The 19,273-nt window shown below is 47.5% G+C and overlaps 1 protein-coding gene across 1 annotated transcript; it reads right to left on the reverse strand.

The window, feature by feature from the left end:
• Window positions 1-1,178: 1,178 nt before the first annotated feature.
• Tmem50a (transmembrane protein 50A) lies at window positions 1,179-19,252 on the reverse strand. Its single transcript, XM_036178620.1, has 6 exons — window positions 19,244-19,252; window positions 15,427-15,539; window positions 7,822-7,889; window positions 6,087-6,179; window positions 3,640-3,700; window positions 1,179-1,621 (listed from the first exon to the last, which is right to left on the reverse strand). Exons 1-6 carry the CDS (start codon window positions 19,250-19,252, stop codon window positions 1,576-1,578), a joined length of 390 nt encoding a protein of 129 aa, XP_036034513.1. The 3' UTR covers window positions 1,179-1,575.
• Between the last annotated feature and the right edge of the window lie 21 nt (window positions 19,253-19,273).

The raw sequence follows: 19,273 nt of genomic DNA on the forward strand, positions 1-19,273 counted from the left end.
GAATTGGCGAGGTGAGGTTGGCTGTGGCTTGTTCTGTTTCTCTGAGCATTCAGCGTTCACCTCAGTACCTGGCTCTGGGTTTGTTTTTATTAATAAGACCTTTTAAGATTCCTGCTACTGGAGCTGGAGAGATGGTACAGTGGTTAAGAGCACTGGCTGCTCTTCCAGAGGACCTGGGTTCAATTCCCAGCACCCACATGGCGGCTCACAGTTGCCTGTCATCTACTTGCAGGGGATCTGACACCCTCACACAGACAAATGTACACACAAATTTCAAAAGAGTTGTGCTCCATGGTAGCCTGGGCTTCTCTAGCGCACCCACTCTCGGGACCTGAAGCACCGCTTCCGTTGGAATGGTCGCCAGTTTCTCTTTCTTTGGTGCAGAATTTCTTCCTGTGCCGAGAGCTTTTGTTTCTTCAGGATGTCTCTGTGCAGCCTCCTGCTGGCTCCAGAAGTTTCCTCCTTCTCAGCAAGGAGCATCTCCATTGGCTGGGGAGCTGGCATGCAGGTTTACCATGTGAGTCCAGTGCGTCTTGGGTGCTCAGTTCTGGGAACCTCCAATGACTGACGAATACGTCCAAGCTCTTCAGTTCTGCAGGACTGTTTGTAAGTATGTACAGCAAAAAGTCTGGACCACCGTATCCAGCCCCACACTCCTGGACACGTCTACCAATTCTCCCAGTATACTGCCAGGGTGGCACACATCTTTTTTTTTTTTTTTTTTTAATATTTATTTATTTATTTTGTACACAGAAGAGGGCGCCAGATCTCATTACAGATGGTTGTGAGCCACCATGTGGGTGCTGGGAATTGAACTCAGGACCTCTGGAAGAACAGTCAGTGCTCTTAACCTCTGAGCCATCTCTCCAGCCCCCCCCCCCCTTTTTAAACAGAGCTGAGGACCGAACCCAGGGCCTTGTGCTCTACCACTGAGCTAAATCCCCAACCCCCAACACATCACTTCTCTAAAGTTCCATCTGTCACATACTCAACAGTCTGGGCAGAACAGATGTTCTTAATGGGAACACAGACTTGAAGCTCTTGACTTAACATGCTTTGAAGGGTCTTCTGGGTCAAGAGTCAGGAAGCATTTTCACAGGTTATCTTAGGCTATTTACATGAAAAGGAAGTTGCACAGTTTCCTGGCAGAACCATATTATACACAGTACAACGAGAAAGAACTCCAACCACTGGATAGTTTTTAATAACAAGAAAATGTTTATACATTATTCAACATCGGACACAGAAAAGGCCGTGCTTAGTAAACACTGGATCACAGAGCGAACCCTCACCCCCACGATTCCGCCATTTCTCTCTAATCGACTCTTTAGAGCATGACAGAAGCTGACAAAGTCACTCATGTCAGCAGTTTCCTTTCCCACTGCCAAGCTGGTCAGGGGCACGCCGCACTAGACCGCTGCAGTTCACATAGGAGTTCATGATTCTAGCATTATACCATTTTAAGCTGAGACTTAGACCCAGAAATAAGTTTAGAAAACAGCATTACAAAAGATTGGGTGAGCGGTGGGAAAAAAAATCCCATGCAGGGCGGCTGTGCTGCAGAGGTGGGTGTCTTCACTGCCATAAGTCCTCAGTGCGGCCGAACTTAAAAACCAGCCCTCTGTGGACAGAGCAAGAAGCACAACATGACTGTCTGGGTTGGGAAACCTGTAGAAGGGTAGGAAGCATGTGACAGAGAAACGTCACGGAGCTGAGGAGAAGCATCCGAGATCCACACTGACTGTCCCAGAGACACAGATTCTTCCTAACGCCAGACTGCTGCCTCTGACTGTCCCCAGACCTAACTCTTACTGCTGAGGCTCTGGGAAGCCAGCCAGTGTTTGGGGGTGACCATTACCTACATGATCCTGCGAGGGATGGAACCCAGGCCTGGGGTGAGCATGCTAGCGCTGAGCCCCAGCCCATCCATACACCTTTATGGGCTGTCTTGGTGTGCTAGGCCCATCCAGACAAATACGACATACAGTCTTTGTCCTCAACCCGCTCAATTCTGATAATACATGTCACACACTTCAGCGGGTGGCAGGCATATATACCAAACACCAAGAAGGCCTGAAACAGAACTCACTCTCCTTGAAGGAGTTCAATTTTTTGTTTTTATGAGATGGGGGTCTTACTGTGGAGCCTTAGCTGGCAAGGAACCTATTGTATAAACCAGGCTATCCTCGACCTTATGGCAATCCTCCTGCTTCTGCCTCCTGATTATAAGCACAAACCACTGCCTTGCTGTCGGTTTCTGAATTTGTCTGAAAACAATTCGGACAAGAGCAGGATGGCTCAGTAGGCAGTGTCAGGGTAGTGAGCCTGACAACCTGAGTTCCCAGGAACCCTTGGAAAGGAGCAAAGAGTGAAGCGACTGTTCCAGGTTGTCCTGTGACTTCACATGTGCAGTAGCACGTGTGCATATGAACACTCACCTCCACACGCGTACACAGTAATAGAGAAGTAACTAAAAAAATTTTATTTATTTATTTATTTATTTATTTATTTATTTATTTATTTATTTTTGGTTTTTTGAGGCAGGGTTTCTCTGTGTAGTTTTGGTGCCTGTCCTGGAATTTCACCCTGTAGACCAGGCTGGTCTTGAACTCACAGAGATCCTCCTGGCTCTGTCTCCCAAGTGCTGGGATTAAAGGCATGCGCCACCATGGTGCGGCCAAGAAGTAACTAAATTTGTTTAAAAAAAAAAAAAAAAAGGCTCCAAAAGGATGGTTGTATTGAAATGGGCTTTGACTGATAACCAGGAGTTCAAATGAGATGGGTGTGCTGGCTGGTCTTCTGTCAACTGGACATAAGCTAAAGTCAGCAGAGAGGAAGAAGCCTCAATTTGCTAGGTTGTAAGCACACCTGTAGGGCTTTTTCTTAATTAGTGATCAATGGAAGAGGACCAGCCCATGGTGAGTAGTGCCATCTCTGGGCTGGTGGTCCTGGGTTCTATAAGAAAGCCAGTTGAACAAGCCATAGGAAGTCAGCCAGTCAGCAGCTCCCCTCCAAGGCCTCTGCATCAGCTCCTGCCTGCAGGTTCCTGCCCTGCCGGAGTTCCTGCCCTGCCTTCCTTTGATGATGGACAGTGATGTGGAAGTGTAAGCCACACAAACTCTTTCCTCGCCATGTTAATGGGTTCTGGTGTCTGATCACAGTACTAACAACCCTAACTAGGACCCAGTGGCAGGAACAAGAGCTGGTGGGATCATGAACAAGGTGCTTTGGGGTGAAGACACAGTACCTCAGAATGTGAATGCCAGGAAGCCAAGGGGTAAAGGTCCATGGTAGAGCTAATGCCTCGAGCGTGTGAGGCAGGGGAATGTCCTGCCAGGCCCAGTGGCACGCACTTGTAGTTCCAGCTACTTAGGAAGTTTGCCTGAGCCCAGGAGTCTGTGTCCAGCCTGGGTTACAGAGAGGAAGTCCTTCCTTTAAAGAACACGCACATACCAGGTGTGGTGGTGCACACATAGCTGCCATCCCAGTTCAAGATGTTTGAAGTGACAGGACCATGAGTTCAAAACCAGCCTAGGTTAAACAGTGACACTCTGTCTTCCAACACACACACACACACACACACACACACACACACACACACACACACACACGAGACAAAGAATGAAAATCAGAACTTACCCAAAAAAGATGAAGGCATTCTGGAAAAAAACAGCAATTCCAGGATATACTATGGACTTTTCTGCAAAAACAATTGCAATAGTTAAGTTTCCTAGCAAACACCACTTTCTTGCCTACATAACTGATGGCTGGCAGCGGTGCTGGGTAAATTAAATGTCATAAATCACGGTGGGCAGCACCGGCTTGGCAAATGACAGCCACCCCCCCCTTCAGGTAAGACTACTCCCTGAGGGCACACTACACATGAAGGACACTTGAAACATGCTGAGGACCCCCGAGGAACAGAACTGATAACTGTCCAGCCCTCAGGGAGCCGCACCACCTGCCCCTGGAACAACCAGGGGAGGAGACAGAGCAACCCAGGAGAGGGAGTGGGGTACATGGAGACATTGGACCCCGAGGCCAGGAAGACCCCAGGAAGAGCAGACCCCAGAGCAAGGACGGGACAGGCAGAACTGCAGAGGGCGAAGATCCTGAGGAAGGAGAGGCGGCGCGGGAGAAGAACGGCTGTCGGATATGAGAAGTGAGACCAGGGAGGGAAGAGGACAGTCCCGGGGGGCCAGGCAATCATGACAGGGGATGTGACGTGAGCCAACCTGTCCTAACAGGATCCCACTGCAGGCAAAGGGAGAGGCAGGAAACTTGCCAACAAGTCCTTTCAGAAAGCAGGAAGAGACTGTGGTAGGCTGAAGGGGATGACAGCCATGGAGATGCCAAGAGGTGGCTGTGAGGTGGGTAGGGTCAGGATGCACCCCAGACTGGATGCTCAGGGCGAGAGAAAGGCACCTGCTCTGACAGGCTTTGGCTGGGAGCAGCAGAGACTGGCCTACACATCTGGAAGGACACAGTAACCTTACTGAGAAGAAGAAGACACAACAGTGCCCTGCAGGAAGCCTGAGTACAGAGCTGAGCTCTCCCCATCTCTGCCCCCAGGCTGTCAGAGCACTCACTGATGGACAGCTCAGAGCCCGGAGGCACAGACGACTGCCAGCTTCCCCATCCCAAAACAGCCTCAATTTTGTCTAGGCCTCTGCTACTCCACATTAACAAACCTTACCACCTCCAGGTATAGTGGCGCACATCTTTAGTCCCAGCACTCAGGAGGCAGAGGCAGGCAGATCTCTGTGAGGCCAGCCTGGTCTACAGAGTGAGTTCTAAGACAGCCAGGGCTACATAATGAGATCATGTCTCATAACGACAATAGTAACAAAACAAACCAACCAAATCAGACGAGGCTGGTCCAAGCTTGGCCAGGCACTATGTTTTTACTAGTACAGCTACGGTGTATTTGATCTGGATTACTAAATATGTTTCCTATTTTTCTAGGGTCCCTCAAGTGGAATTCCAGCCAGGGACCCAAGGCCTTTTCCAGTTCCGGCCTTAACAGCACATGCAACTGTTAATTACTTTTCCTTTGTAAAAGGAGATAACACTGCATTACCAAGGAGCATAACTAAATGAAGGTCAACTAAATGTGGCAACATGGCAAATACATGTAACCTCGGCACTGGGGAGGTGGAGGAGGAGAATCAATAATTCCAGGCCACCCTAGTCTACACAGCAGGATCTTATCTTAGGTGTGGTGGTGAACATCTGTGACCCCAGAATTTGGGGGTCTGAGTAAGGCAAGAGGACCGACGGGAATCTGAGGCCAGGACTATTCGTCAAGAGTCTGTTTCACCAAAATAAAAACGAACAAAACAAAACAAAACAAAAAACAAAAAAACCAAAAACTGAGGGCTGTCGATCAGCTCAGTGGGAGAGTGCTTGCCTCCGAAGGCTCAATCCTCAGCACCTTCCTGGGAGGTTAGCGCTCTGCAGGGGTGACGTGTCAGCTAGTCGTTGACAACTTGATTGGAGCATAGCCATGCAAACCTCCCCACCTCCCCCACATGGGTCCTGAGTGCTCTGACATAAAAATGAGCGAATTCAACCACGGATTCAGACTCTGAGGCAGAGGGAGTGGAGGGGCGGAGCAGGCAGGCCCTCCCTGGAGGAGGTGGGTCATGGGGACATGCTGTGAAGACCTATCTTGGTCCTGGCTCATTGCTGTTGGTCCTGTTTCCTGGTGGTGAGCACAGAGCCATCCCCTCCTACTGCATCAACACCAGAGCCGTGGAGCTGGATGACCCTCAACTGTAAGCTCCGGCCTGAGCCATGACAGGCCCTCTCTTTAAGCTGATCCTCTTGGGTCACGGGGCTGAAGATTGTATTCTAAGGTTGAGAGCAGGGCGTGGAGTTGTGTCCCATTTCTTCGGAGCACCAGGTTGAAAGAGAAAAACTTACAAAGCTAACTACAGATGGGAGGAGAGATGTCTCCAGGTAAAGGACATTGCAATAGTTGGCGCATCTATATATAAAATATTGTTCAAAAAAAATTTAGCCTAAAGTAGACAGTTTGGATGTAAAATCCCACTATGATTAAAATGTAGCCAGCATTTTCTTACCCTTAGCAACATAACCGCCAAAGAGAATCCACATGGACGCGATCAAGGATCCGAAGGCCAACATGAAACCGATGAAGAGCCAGATTCGAGCGCCTGCAAAGACACCACGGTATCACAGCTGCTCAGCAGACGGCTGTCAACTTTATAAAGACAATCAAGGTCCAAGCTGAATGTGCGTGCATGCCTGTGATCCCAACAATTACAGGCAGGAGGATTTGAAGTCCAAGGCTAGCCTGTGCTACCTAAGACCCTGCCTCAAAAACAACCAAGGGGCTGACAGGGGAACCGTCAGGTAAAGGCACGCATTGCTGCCAAGCCTGACCCCTCAATTTGCTTCCTGGATCCACATGGTAACAAGAGAGAAATGACTCCAATACGCTGTCCTCTGACCTCCATACATTTGACAAGCATGCAGCCACACTCATTCCCTCCCCACCAGATAAGGGTGGTTGAGGTAGAAGGAATGCCAGCCTGTACTACATAGTGACGTGATGCACAGGTCAGCAAATGCTAGAGACCCTGTCTCAAAAAAACAAAAACAAAAAACAAAAACAAAAAAACCCAACCAAAAATCAAAAACCACATATAGCATACACACACTCATAGATATGATATGATGTGACATACATACACACAATAGAAATAAACAAATATATGCCTACTGGTCATGGCACACACCTTTAATCCCAGCACTTGGGAGGCAGAGGCAGGTGGATCTCCAAGTTCAAGGCCAGCCTGGTCTACAAAGTGAGTTCTAGGACAACCAGGGCTACACAGAGAAACCCTGTCTTGAAACAATAACAACAAAAATAAACAAATATAAAAAACCCACAGTGGGCCAGGCAAGGTGACACACACCTGTGATCCACACACTTGCGGGGTTGAGGCAGGAGGATCAGAACTTCAAGCATCCTTGGTTATACTAGGGAGTTTGAAGCTAGCCTAGGCTACCCAATATCCTGTCTTAAAGCCAGGGACCAGTGAAATGGTTCAGTGGGTAACGTGCTGGTTATGCAAGTCTGAAGACATGAATGGCACCCTTGAACCTTCCTAAATAGCCAGATGCAGGGCTTAGAGAGGCTCAGCAGGTAAGAACACTGCTGCTCTTCTGGAGGACCTCGGTGTGGGTCCCAGCACCCACATGGAGATCCAAGGCTCTCTTCTGGCCTCTGCAGTCACCAGGCACACATGGTGCACAGGCAAACGTGTAGGTAAAGCATCTGCACACATAAAAAAATGGTCTAAGATTATAAACTATTTCAAGATGCTAATGCAAGCCAGGTATAGTGATGCACATCTATAATCCTAGCCCTTGCGAAGCAGAGGCAGGTGAACCTCTGAGTTCAAGCTCAGCCTGATCTACATATTGAGTTTCAGGCCAGTCACAGCTACATAGTGAGACCCTGTCTAGATAAACAGACAAGCAAACAATGCTAACACAACCAAATACAGGTAGTTTAAGGTGCTGCAGATTCTGCTTTGCAAACACTGCCTGCTCCTGCTCTCTGCTGCAGGCTGGAGACACGTAAGGCTCCCTGTTACTGCTGAGGTCATACACTCAAGCCTGGTGGGTTTTGCACTCATAGCCTGCTGTGACCTATGCCTTGGAATCCAGCACCACCCCAGAACCTAAGCAGAACCTAAGCAGAACCTAAGCAGCCCGACAAGCACCCTTCTGAGAACTGGTCTTGCTTCAAGGCAGAAAGGTTGGTAGTAAGGTGCGGTGTCTCCTTACCGGTCTGGCCCAGACAGCCTTCACTATAGCTGTCACCTCGAACTTGTCCATTCGACACTGCGTTAATCCTGCGGGAGGAAGAGAACCAGGAAGTCAGGAGCTTTCCCTCCACGGAGAAGCCGTCTATAACATCAAATCACTAAATGCAATAAGCTAGGGTTGCTCATACTCAAGGTGAGGCCTCCTAAGTCTGGAGTCATGGGTCCATATGACTCAAGTCATGTAAGGAAATCCCTTCAAGTGAGACATGTCCTGGAGCCACATTTGTGGTCTAGACAGGGAGAAATGGCATTGTTTGAAAGCTTCCGGCCTCCCCCAAAACTTACTGACACAGTGTCTACGATGTGGAGCCACAAAACCTAGTTCTAACAGATTTTTCTGGGTGATTCCAATGCTTGTGAAACACTGAGTGACAGCTTAGCAGCTAAGAGCACTTACCACACAAGCAGAGGACCCGAGTTCAGATCCTGCCTCACCAACCATCTATAACTGGAGCTCTTTGGGGATCCGAAGCCTCTGGCCTCCAAAGGCAACTGTACTCACATGCATGTACCCATATACATAATTTTAAAAATTAACTTTGCTGGGCGGTGGTGGCACACGTCTTTAATCCCAGCACTCGGGAGGCAGAGGCAGGCGGATCTCTGTGAGTTTGAGGCCAGCCTGGTCTACAAAGCGAGATCCAGGACAGGCACAAAGCTACACAGAGAAACCCTGTCTCGAAAAAACAAAACAAAACGACAACAACAACAAAAAATTAACCTTAAAAACAATTGAGTAGGGTTGGGGATTTAGCTCAGTGGTAGAGCACTTGCCTAGCAAGCCCAAGGCCCTGGGTTCGGTCCTCAGCTTTAAAAAAAAAAAAATTGAGTAGGGGCTGGAGGGATGGTTCAGAGGTTAACAGCACTGACTGCTCTTCCACAGGTCCTGAGTTCAATTCTCAGCAACCACGTGGTGTCTCACAGCCATCTATGATGAGATTTGGTGCCCTCTTCTGGTGTGTAGGCATACATGCAGGCAGAACATTACACACAGTAAATAAATCTTCAGCCTTTAATCCTAGCACTGAGAAGGGAGAGGCTGGCAGATCTCTGAGTTCGAGGCCAGCCAGGTCTACAGAGTGAGTTCCTGGACAGCCAAGGCTACACAGAGAAACCCTGTTTTTTTTTTAAAAATAATTATTTATTATGTATACAAGTGTTCTTTCTACCTGCATGTATGCAGGCAGCCCAGAAGAGGGCACCAGATCTCATGGCCAGGCAGGAAGTATAGGCGGGACAAGAGAGAAGAGAATTCTGGGAAGTAGAAGGCTGGAGAGACACCGCCAGCCGCCGCCATGAGAAGCAACATGTAAAGACACTGGTAAGCCACAAGCCATGTGGCAAAGTATAGACTAACAGAAATGGGTTAAGATAGAAAAGGCAGATAACAAGCAGCCTGCCATAGCCATACAGTTTCTAAACAATGTAAGTCTCTGTGTGCTTTCTTGGTTGGGTCTGAGCGACTGTGGGACTGGCGGGTAAGAGAGATTTGTCCTGACTGGGCCAGGCAGGAAAACTCTAACTACACAAAGGGTTGTCTTAGAACATGGACAGAGGCAGGAGAACTGCCATGAGTTCAAGACCATCCTGGACTGGAGTGGCCCCTGCTCAGACACATCAAGCTCAGGGAACCAACTGTGCTCTCTGTGCAGTGTACCTGTTCTCTGAGTGCACTTCCTTCAACATGAACAGCCTTCTCACCCTGCTGAGACTTCCACATTTCTGTTCTCGCTGCGTAGACCTTCACCTTGTCTGGACCTGAGTGCCTGTGCTGGACAGCCCTCCTATGGGGACCCATGTCCCCCACTGCCTCAGGCCTGCCTATGTACCTGAGGATGCCTGCCATCTTTGACTCCACTCACTGGTGTATCTTCTATTTGTTTTTGTTTTTTGAGACAGGCTCTGTGTAGTCCTGGATGTCCTGGAACTAGCTCTGTAGACTAGGCTGGCCTGGAACTCAGAGATCTGCCGGCCTCTGTCTGAAGTCTGCCCGCTCTCTGTGCACGGTGGTCCCACTCTGTTTCCCTCAGTGGCTCACAAGCCTCTCAATTTGCTAGGAAAAGATATTTACACACACAAGTAGGGGAAGGGGTAAAATGTGGGGAACCTGGCAGCTGGACTAGGTAAAGGCTGGAAGGGATGATTCTAAGTGCTAAGATTTATAGGTGTCCACCACCATACGCAGGATATTTCCCTTGGTGATTATAAAATATACAATAGCCAGGTAGTGGTGGCACAAGCCTTTGATCGGAGCACTTGGGAGGCAGAGGCAGATGGATCTCAGGGAGTTTGATGTCAGGCTGGTCTACAGAGTGAGTTCTAGGACAGCCAGAGCCAGAGAGACCTTGTCTCGAAAAACCAAAAATAAATAAATATAGTACAAAATAAATTCTGCAAGGTCCCTATACCTGGGCTGGGCATATTTTCACCTCCCCTGGCACACAGCCTCTGTCTGTGAGCTGCAGACAAAGAAGGAACAAGAGGCACCATTTGGAGAGACTAAAGTGTTTTGACTTAATCTTGGTGTACATATAATAAAAATATAGAGCTGGAGAGATGCTCAGAGGTTAAGAGCACTGGCTGCTCTTCCAGAGGTCCTGAGTTCAATTCCCAGCACCCACATGGTGGCTCACAACCATCTGTAATGAGATCTGGAACCCTCTTCTGGTATTTACACATACATGCAGGCATAACACTGTATACATAATAAACAAATAAAAAACTTTAAAAAAATTTCTTAAAAAAAAAAAAAATATATATATATATATATATTTATAGGGGCTGGAGAGATGGCTCAGAGGTTAAGAGCACTGACTGCTCTTCCAGAGATCCTGAGTTCAATTCATAGCAACCACATGGTGGCTCATAGCCATCCATAATGAGATCTGGTGCCCTCTTCTGGTGTGCAGGCATATATGGAAGCAGAATGTTGTATATATAATAAATAAATAAATAAATCTTTAAAAAGAAAAATAATATATATATATATACACATACATACACACCCAGCACTTGAGGTAGGAGGATCATAATGTTTGAGGCCAGCTTGGGCTACATAAGTCGACTTCTCAAACCTCAACTCTAGTAGTCCCACCCTATGACCAAAGAAGGAAATACATATAATAAAGACAGTAGGAAAGCGGCATCTGTCTGCAGATGACGGTTCTCGGCACGAGTGGAGCAGATGGACAGAGCAGAGGAACTCACACTCAGTCTGCTGGTGAAGCCACGGTGCAGGGCTGGGGATGGAGAGCTCGCTGGGGCAGGAGTGAGAAGTGGGTGGGAACAGGGTCATCAAAAGGTCTGTGGTATAAGAATGAATTCTCTCCTCGTTTAGCCGGCCTTCACAGCACCTGCAATTTTCCCTGAATTTGTCTGAATTTCCTTAAAGATCCCAGAATATTTTAGGTCTATGAACAATGAGGCCTCTGTCACACCATCACAATTAAGCACCCATAACCACAGACGGGATAAGGATAAGGCTGGGGTGTTATTTTACTATGTAGGCTTTTTAAAGAAACTTTTCTGTGTTGATAATCTCTGTGGGAAGTTGATTTTAATTTATTGTCTTACAGAATTCCATTGCTAAGCCTCTACAGAAAACAGCTAAAGCTGCTGCTGAAGAGACATCATCAGGATCACCAAAAATAGATAAGAAAAAAAGTCCTTACGGACTGTGGATACCAGTTTAAAGGGAAAACGGGCTGGGGTTGCCTAAAACTGCACTTTACTGAGAGTTCCTGTCCTCCAGCAGTAGCCTACCTGCTTGAGTCTTGGCAGTAAATGTTGTGATTAAAATCTAGAAAGATGCTTTTAATGGTGACATGTTCACAGTTGAGGTTTCTCTTGAAGATAAGAACACAGACGGACCAGATGGGAGTCTTATATATACTTGTAAGTATTGTATAGTATTGGCCTATGTACAAGGGTGAATTTTTTGTAAGACACTTGAGTACTGTGTATTTTGTATATTTATTTGTTAATAAACTTTGTATTATTTGTCTTTATTCCATGGATATTGAATGGATCTACTTCTGATAAACCTTCTAAATCCCCAAACCAAGTCAGAACAGACAATACAAGATTATTTACTCATACAATGACTTTGTATGGTGGGTTGGGAGGAGGCTGTTCTTATTTAGTTTTAAATGTGTATCCCTGACGATTGCACTCTCTAGATATGTTGGCCTGGATCAAACATAGATCTGCTGCCTGCCTTCTGAATACTAAGCCTGATGGTAGTAGGAATCATAGGTCTGATTTCTGGGGCTGGAGAGGTGGCTCAATGGTTTAAGTACTGGCTGCTCTCCCAGTGGACCCAGGTTTGATTCTGAGCACCCATCAGGTGTCCCAGAACCATTATTTTTTTATTTTAGTTTTGCAGACCAGCCACCACCTTTATGACCCAGGCTACTCTTTTTTTTTTTTTCATTTTTATTAAGAAATTTTCTACTCATTCCACATGCTATCCACAGACCCCCCCCCATATCCCACCCCCAAGCCCTCTTTCCCAAGCCACCTCGCATCCCCACATCCCCCAAATCAAGGTCTCCCATGGGGAGTCAGCAGAGCCCAGCACACTGAGCCTGGCCAGGTCCAAGCCCCTTCCCACTGCACCAAGGCTGTGCAAGGTGTCAACGCCATAGGCACCGGATCCCAGAAACCTGCCCATAGATCAGGTCACCCTCTGCTACACAGTGAGTTTGATGCTATCCTAGACTACATGAGACCCCTCCCGCAAAACTCCCGAAAATAAAAGTATAAAGGGAAATCTTAATGGCCAATACCAGGAAAACATTCTTAAACAGGAAGCAGTGAGCATGAGCCATTAAAATGACAAATTAAGCTACACTAAAGCCTGCAGTATCTCCTCTCCTCAATTGGATTCGCGGAGCTCAGCCTGGTGCCTGGCCGTGATGTCTCTATCTGCCTGCATCTGTCACTGGACAAAGGCTCTATGATGACAGCTAGGTTATTTGCTAGGCTGGTCACCAGAGTAGACAGGTCCAGGCACCCAGGGTACTCTTGAGAGTATGGAGAAATGAGAAATACTGGCTAGAAAGAGGTTACTAGACAATGAGGAAAGACAAACACAGGATAGCCTCGGGAGGGCCCATCAACCCCCAGCCCTGAGCTTTATTCCAAAGGGCTTTTTATCACAATGCCAAGGGGAGGAGCAAAGACCTCCCCTTTTGAGATACAGCCAAGTGTAAGAACAGTTCCAAACACCTGATACTCAGGCCTGTGGTCCAATCATCCTCTCTATGCAGACCTGCTGGGCAAAGCCTCCAGGAAACCCAGATGGGTTCCAACAGCTTTTTGAGAGGGTCTACATAGTTCTGGCTGTCCTGGAATTTGGGAGTTTAGTTCCCACCTTTTGAAGGGTTCTTAGAGGGATAAGAAAATATTAGATAGACCTAATTGACAGAAGAAACACAGGATAGCTTCAGGAGGACCTGGATCACTATCCAATGGCCCTTTCTGATGCCAGAGTGCCTGCTTGGCATGCTCAAGGCCCTGGGTTGTATCCTAAGCACCGTAAGAGTGAAGACACACAAGCCCCCACACACAGAAAGACAAGTATACAGACCACAGCAGCAGGGTGCGGTGGTGAGGTGGTGTAGTGAGGCAGTGAGGTGTTGAGGTGTGGTGTGGTGTTGAGGTGGTGTGGTGGTGTGGTGAGGTTGTGAGGTGGTGTGGTGGTGAGGTGGTGAGGTGGTGTGGTGTGGAGGTGTGGTGGTGGTGTGGTGAGGTGGTGAGGTGGTGTGGTGTGGTGGTGGGGTAGTGGTGTGGTGTGGTGGTGAGGTGGTGGTGGTGAGGTGTTGAGGTGGTGTGGTGTGGTGTGGTGGTGGTGTGGTGGTGGTGTGGTGTGGTGTTGAGGTGGTGTTGAGGTGGTGAGGTGGTGTGGTGGTGTCCCAACAGAACTTGACTTGCAAACGAGGTGTGGTCATAATTTGCTAATCCCTCTAGCCTATGGCAGCCCAGGTCAGTACTTGTCCTCATAAGCATTCTCCTAAGTATTACAAGATGTTTCGGGGAGAATTCCAATGGCTGAGAGCACCAGTGCCCTGAGTGAGCCTCCCTTACCCTGGTGTTCAGTTAACAGCAGCCCTTACCCACTCAGCCCGAGCTGAAGTCCTGACCCAGCACTGGAGTGTTCTCAACGCCTCAGACTTCTCACGGAAGAATGGATGCCAAGGCTAGTAGGTTATCTGAGCGTGCCAAAGAAAGGCCAGTGTGGAGGTGCACACATGTAACCCCAGCAACTGGGAGGTTGGGGTGTGAGGACAACTAATTCCAGGCCAATCTGGTTACATAGTGGAACCCTTTCTCAGAAACAACAGCTGGTCCCTAGAGGAAACACTGTAATTAAGGAAACGTATAGGCACAGGAACAAGGAAAAGTCCTTGGAATTCATTCAACGGGATAGGAGATGACTCTGAGGTGATCTGGAACAGGGCACAAAAGGACAAGGAGATGAGGACCCATGTCACCTCACCAAACAGAGGGTCCGTCAGAGTCAGGACAGGATCACCAGGAAGAGAAATAGAGTTATTATTGTACAGCTAGAGACCCAAACCAAAAGGAATACTTCAGACTTGTAGTCACAACTTCAGTGAGCTTTCCTTCCCTCTCCAGACCCATCTCTAGCCCCTGACCCCTCTCCAGCTCCTGACCCCTCTCCAGCCCCTGGCCCCTCTCCAGGCCCTCATCAGTTGTTTCTTCTCATCCACACTGAGTCATTTAACTCTATCGCTGACTCTCGCTCACTGACTGTCCACCTCACTCAGCTATGGACTATTCTTGTTTTAGCTTCAACCATTTCTCTCACACTGAGAACAGAGGCCAGGCTGTGAAACCCGTACCTGCAGGAGGGAGGGCCCGTACCTGTGGGAGGGCCCGTACCTGCAGGAGGGAGGGCCCGTACCTGTAGCAGGGTGAAAAGCCCGTAAGGAAACAGTTTCCGAGGTGAACGGGAAATTTAAACTGTCCTCTGCTATGACAGAAGTCAGCACATCTGAGGAAAGCAGGGAGACACTACGGCAGTGGAGAGAAAGGGACTGCCACTTCTCATGACAGTGTCTTACTGGCCTTGGAACTCACAGCAATCCTCCTGTCTCAACCTACACAAGTGCTGGGATTTTTGTCTTGTTTCTTTCTTTTAGGTTTATTTTATGCATGTGTTTTATCTGCATGTATATAGGAGTGCTTGGTACCTGCAGAGGCCATAAAAGGGCCCTGGGTGGCCTGGACTGGAGTTAGTGGAGGCTGTGAGCCACCATGAGGTGCTGGGAATCAAACCCAGTTCCTCTGTCAGAGAAACACACACGTTAACACTGAGCCATCTCTCTAGACCCTTCGTCTTGTTTGCTGACATCAGTGCCTTGGCTGGCCTGAAACTTGCAGCAATCCTCCTGTCTCTGTTTCCCGAGTTCTAGGATTGTAGGTTACAAGAGTGTGCCACTGTGCCCAGCTGCCCTTACCTGCTAGAATTCTGAATTGTGTCTAGGATCATTTTAGTTTGAGATACTACTCCAGGTAGGCAGGGTGACGCCACACTTACATGAGGAAGGCTATGGTTGCTATGACGCCACAAGCATGGTATGAGTGGTTGAACACCTCCATAGTGGGATACATAACAGCTGCATCGATGATGATCCACCAGCCTGTGAAAAACTAGAACAGACAGACAAAATAAGGTGATGTCAGCAGACACAACAGCAACATTACATGGGTTGCTCCAGGGTATTTGAACCAAGAAACCCCTTCAAATGAATTTCTGTATTTCCTCAAGCATTCTAGCAGCTTCAGGCTTGTGATTGGTAGGTGGCTCGCCAGCTGATTAAGTACCAGGTATCCTAAACCTGCTTCCACTAGCAGACTTCACAAATTCATTCAAAAGGGCTTTTTATAACAATGTCAAGGGATGGGGCAAAAGACTCCCCCCTTGCAAGATCAAAGCATACTGCACAGCCAAGCGTAGACCCTTCCAAACACCTGGTAACCATGCCCGTGGTCAAATCATCCCCCTATGCAGCCCTGCAGGGTAAAGCAAGCTCAGATTCTGGGCCCTGAGTAAGTTCTCATAAGGAAACCTCTGTGGTCCACCACAGAGGAACTCACTATGTATACCAGGCTGGCCTTGAACTTGGAGAGATCCACTTGCCTCTGCCTCCCTGGGTTGGGATTAAAGGTATACACTACCATGTTTGATAAAGACCACCCTTGGGAAAAAGGTATAAGTAGTAAAAATATTCCTATCACTGCATTCAACTGTACAGAGCATCCTTGAGAAATTTGACCCTACGGAAAATTTAAATGTACAGTAACCTAGACTTGTATTCCTAGCCACAGTAGCTTGTATTGTTTGTGTGGCCTTTGGTCACATTCTTTTTTTCTTTTTTTGGCTTTTCGAGACAGTTTCTCTGTGTAGCTTTGTACCTTTCCTGGATCTGTAGACCAGGCTGGCCTCAAACTCATAAAGATCCGCCTGCCTCTGCCTCCCGAGTACTGGGATTAAAGGCATGTGCCACCAATGCCCGGCTTTAGGGGTGAATACATGTCCCAATTCCAGCGTGAGGCAGGCGGGGACACAGGTAAGTCCTGAGAACTTCAAGTTGCCTGGGGCTCTGGTGGCTTGAATAGGAATGACCCCATAGGCTCCACTTTATTTTTTTTCTTTTTTCTTTTTTTTCTGGAGCTGAGGACTGAACCCAGGGCCTTGCGATTGCTAGGCAAGCGCTCTACCACTGAGCTAAATCCCTAACCCCACATTCTTTGTCAAGGTAGCAGTGAATAGCTTGATGTAAATGGGTATTCCACATAGAGGTTAAGAATGAATTATTGCTGGGCAGTGGTGGCACATGCCTTTAATCCCAGCACTTGGGAGGCAGAGGCAGATGAATCTCTGAGTTCCAGGCCAGCATGGTCTATAAAGTGAGTTTCAGGACAGCCAGGGATACACAGAAACCTGTCTCGAAAAGCCAAAACAACAACAACAACAACAAAAAAAAAACCCCAGAAAAACAAAATCAAGAATGATTTATCAGTGCTGGGGACATACTCAAGAGTAGAGCACATGGGTTCAGTCTCCAGTAGCACAAAATCCCCACAAAACATCAAATGACAACCGAGTGGTGGTGACGCATCCCTTTAATCCCAGCACTTGGGAGGCAGAGCTAAGCAGATCTCTGTGAGTTTAAGGCCAGTCTACAGAGCGAGATCCAGGACAGGCACCAAAACTACACAGAGAAAACCTGTCTTGAAAAACAAAACAAAAAAGAAAAAACCCATACCTCAAATGACATATTATTAGGAGGGTAATAATGTACTTATAAATAAATAAGGAAGTTACTGTATTTAATAATATGTATGGGTGTTTTGCCTGCATGTATATATACTCCACCTGCATGTCTAGTGTACACAGAGGTCAGATGTGGGTGTTGGGTTTCCTGGAACTAGAATTAAGGATGGTCCTAGCCACCATGTGGGTGCTGGGAATGGAACCTCCTTCCTCTCTTAGAACGTGTATTTATATGTGTACATATAGGTGTAACTGCCAGAACGCTTTCTATCTCCTACAATTGGAGTTTCAGGCAGTTGCAATATGGGTGCCAGGAACCAGGGTCCTATTACAAGAGCAGCCCACACTCGGCCACTGAGCCATCTCCAACCCTGTGACTATCTTTTCATGTCAGTATAGAGATGTCTCATTCTACAGCTGTATCGTAATTCTACATTTTTGGTTGTGAGCCTAGACTTTAACGGCTGAGCCATCTCTCCAGCCCGTATCGTAGTTCTACAATTCCTCTAGTGTATACTGATTTTGCCTTTATTGACACCACCGTCATTGACTGAATCCATTCATTACCTTCTGGTATGTCTGTATTTGGTTTTTGAGGCAGGCTCTCTATGTAGTCCTGTTTGCCTAGGAACTCATTGTGTAGATCATACTGGCCTTGACTCATAGCCTCCCTTGTGGGAATTCGCTCTGCCAGTGACCTTGGGGATCTTCATGATAGAGGCGTGGTTTAAAACTGAGGAAGGCTGTAAGGGGTGGGGTGCCCTTGCACTCTCTTGGGGTGGTCGGAGACTGGATGTCTGGTTCCAGGCAGAACAGATGGGGAAGACTGACGACGACGATGATGATGATGATGGCTGTTTACTTTATTCTGTATCCGTGAGTGTATTTCTCCCCATTTTATATTTTAATAAATCCCTGGTACCCTTTAACAGACTCTCATGGATTAGCTTAACATCCTCCTGCCTCTGCTGGGACTAAAGACCTGTGCTACCACACCCAGATGACCTTGAACTTCTGATCCTGCCGGCCACTCCTGAGTGCTGGGATAACAGACCTGTACCACCCACCACACTTGCTCTATGTCTTGCTGGAGATTTACCAAATGAACTGCACCTCCAGCTCCTTATTCTTTGCTTCCAGGGCAGCCAGGGATACACAGAAAAACCCTCTCTACACACACTCAAAATCAAAAACCAACCAAGGAATCAACAAACAAACACCAATTAAAAGAAAAAAACAATCCCTGGAATTCAGGTGAGATACATTTACAAACACTCATTTGGGATACATGGTATGTTTTGGTGATAGTTTTCCAACCAGAAAATAGGTTATCCCTCATCGTTTAGATTTAAATTTGTGCTTTTATTTTTTATTTTCATTTATTTTATTTATTTTTTTTGAGACAGGATCTCACTGTGTAGACCAGGCTGGCCTCGAACTCACACAGCCCCTGCCTCCCAAGTGCCAGGCTGCTTTTATTTTATTTTTGAGACAGTCTCAATATGTTACCTGGGCCTAGAACTCACTAGGCCTAAGATTGGCCTAGACCAGACTGGGCTGCTGGGATGCCAGGAGTGTGCTACCACAGCTATTTGTACTCAGATATCTTTCATCTAATTAGTAGTTGTCATATTAGAAAGGAACACGTTTCGGGCTGGAGGGAGGGCTCAGAGGTTAAGAGCACTGGCTGCTCTTCCAGAGGTCCTGAGTTCAATTCCCAGCAACCACATGGTGGCTCACAACCATCTGTAATAAGATCTGGTGCCCTCTTCTGTATACATAATAAATAAATAAACCTTAAAAAAAAAAAAAAAGAACACGTTTCATATATCCCTGTTGTATTCCGCATTGAGTGAACAAGACAAAGGCGGTCCTGTTCTGCAGTCGGTAACATCAGAAAATTATCTGCTCTACGGAAGCGACTGAGTACGGACTGCACTCAAGGTCTATGTGAGGCAGGGTTCTTAGGAGCAGGTGACACGGGATACGTGATTCCCGACCAGGCTCCTTCCCGGCACTCCATCTAGGTGCTGCGTTCCTGAGCGCTACGTCATCCTTGTGGCCCGACCTTGCTCACCCGCGCCATCGCTTGCTCAATCTGCGCCTG

The sequence above is a fragment of the Onychomys torridus genome, chromosome 2, assembly GCF_903995425.1.
Source record: "Onychomys torridus chromosome 2, mOncTor1.1, whole genome shotgun sequence".
Classification (NCBI taxonomy): domain Eukaryota; kingdom Metazoa; phylum Chordata; class Mammalia; order Rodentia; family Cricetidae; genus Onychomys; species Onychomys torridus.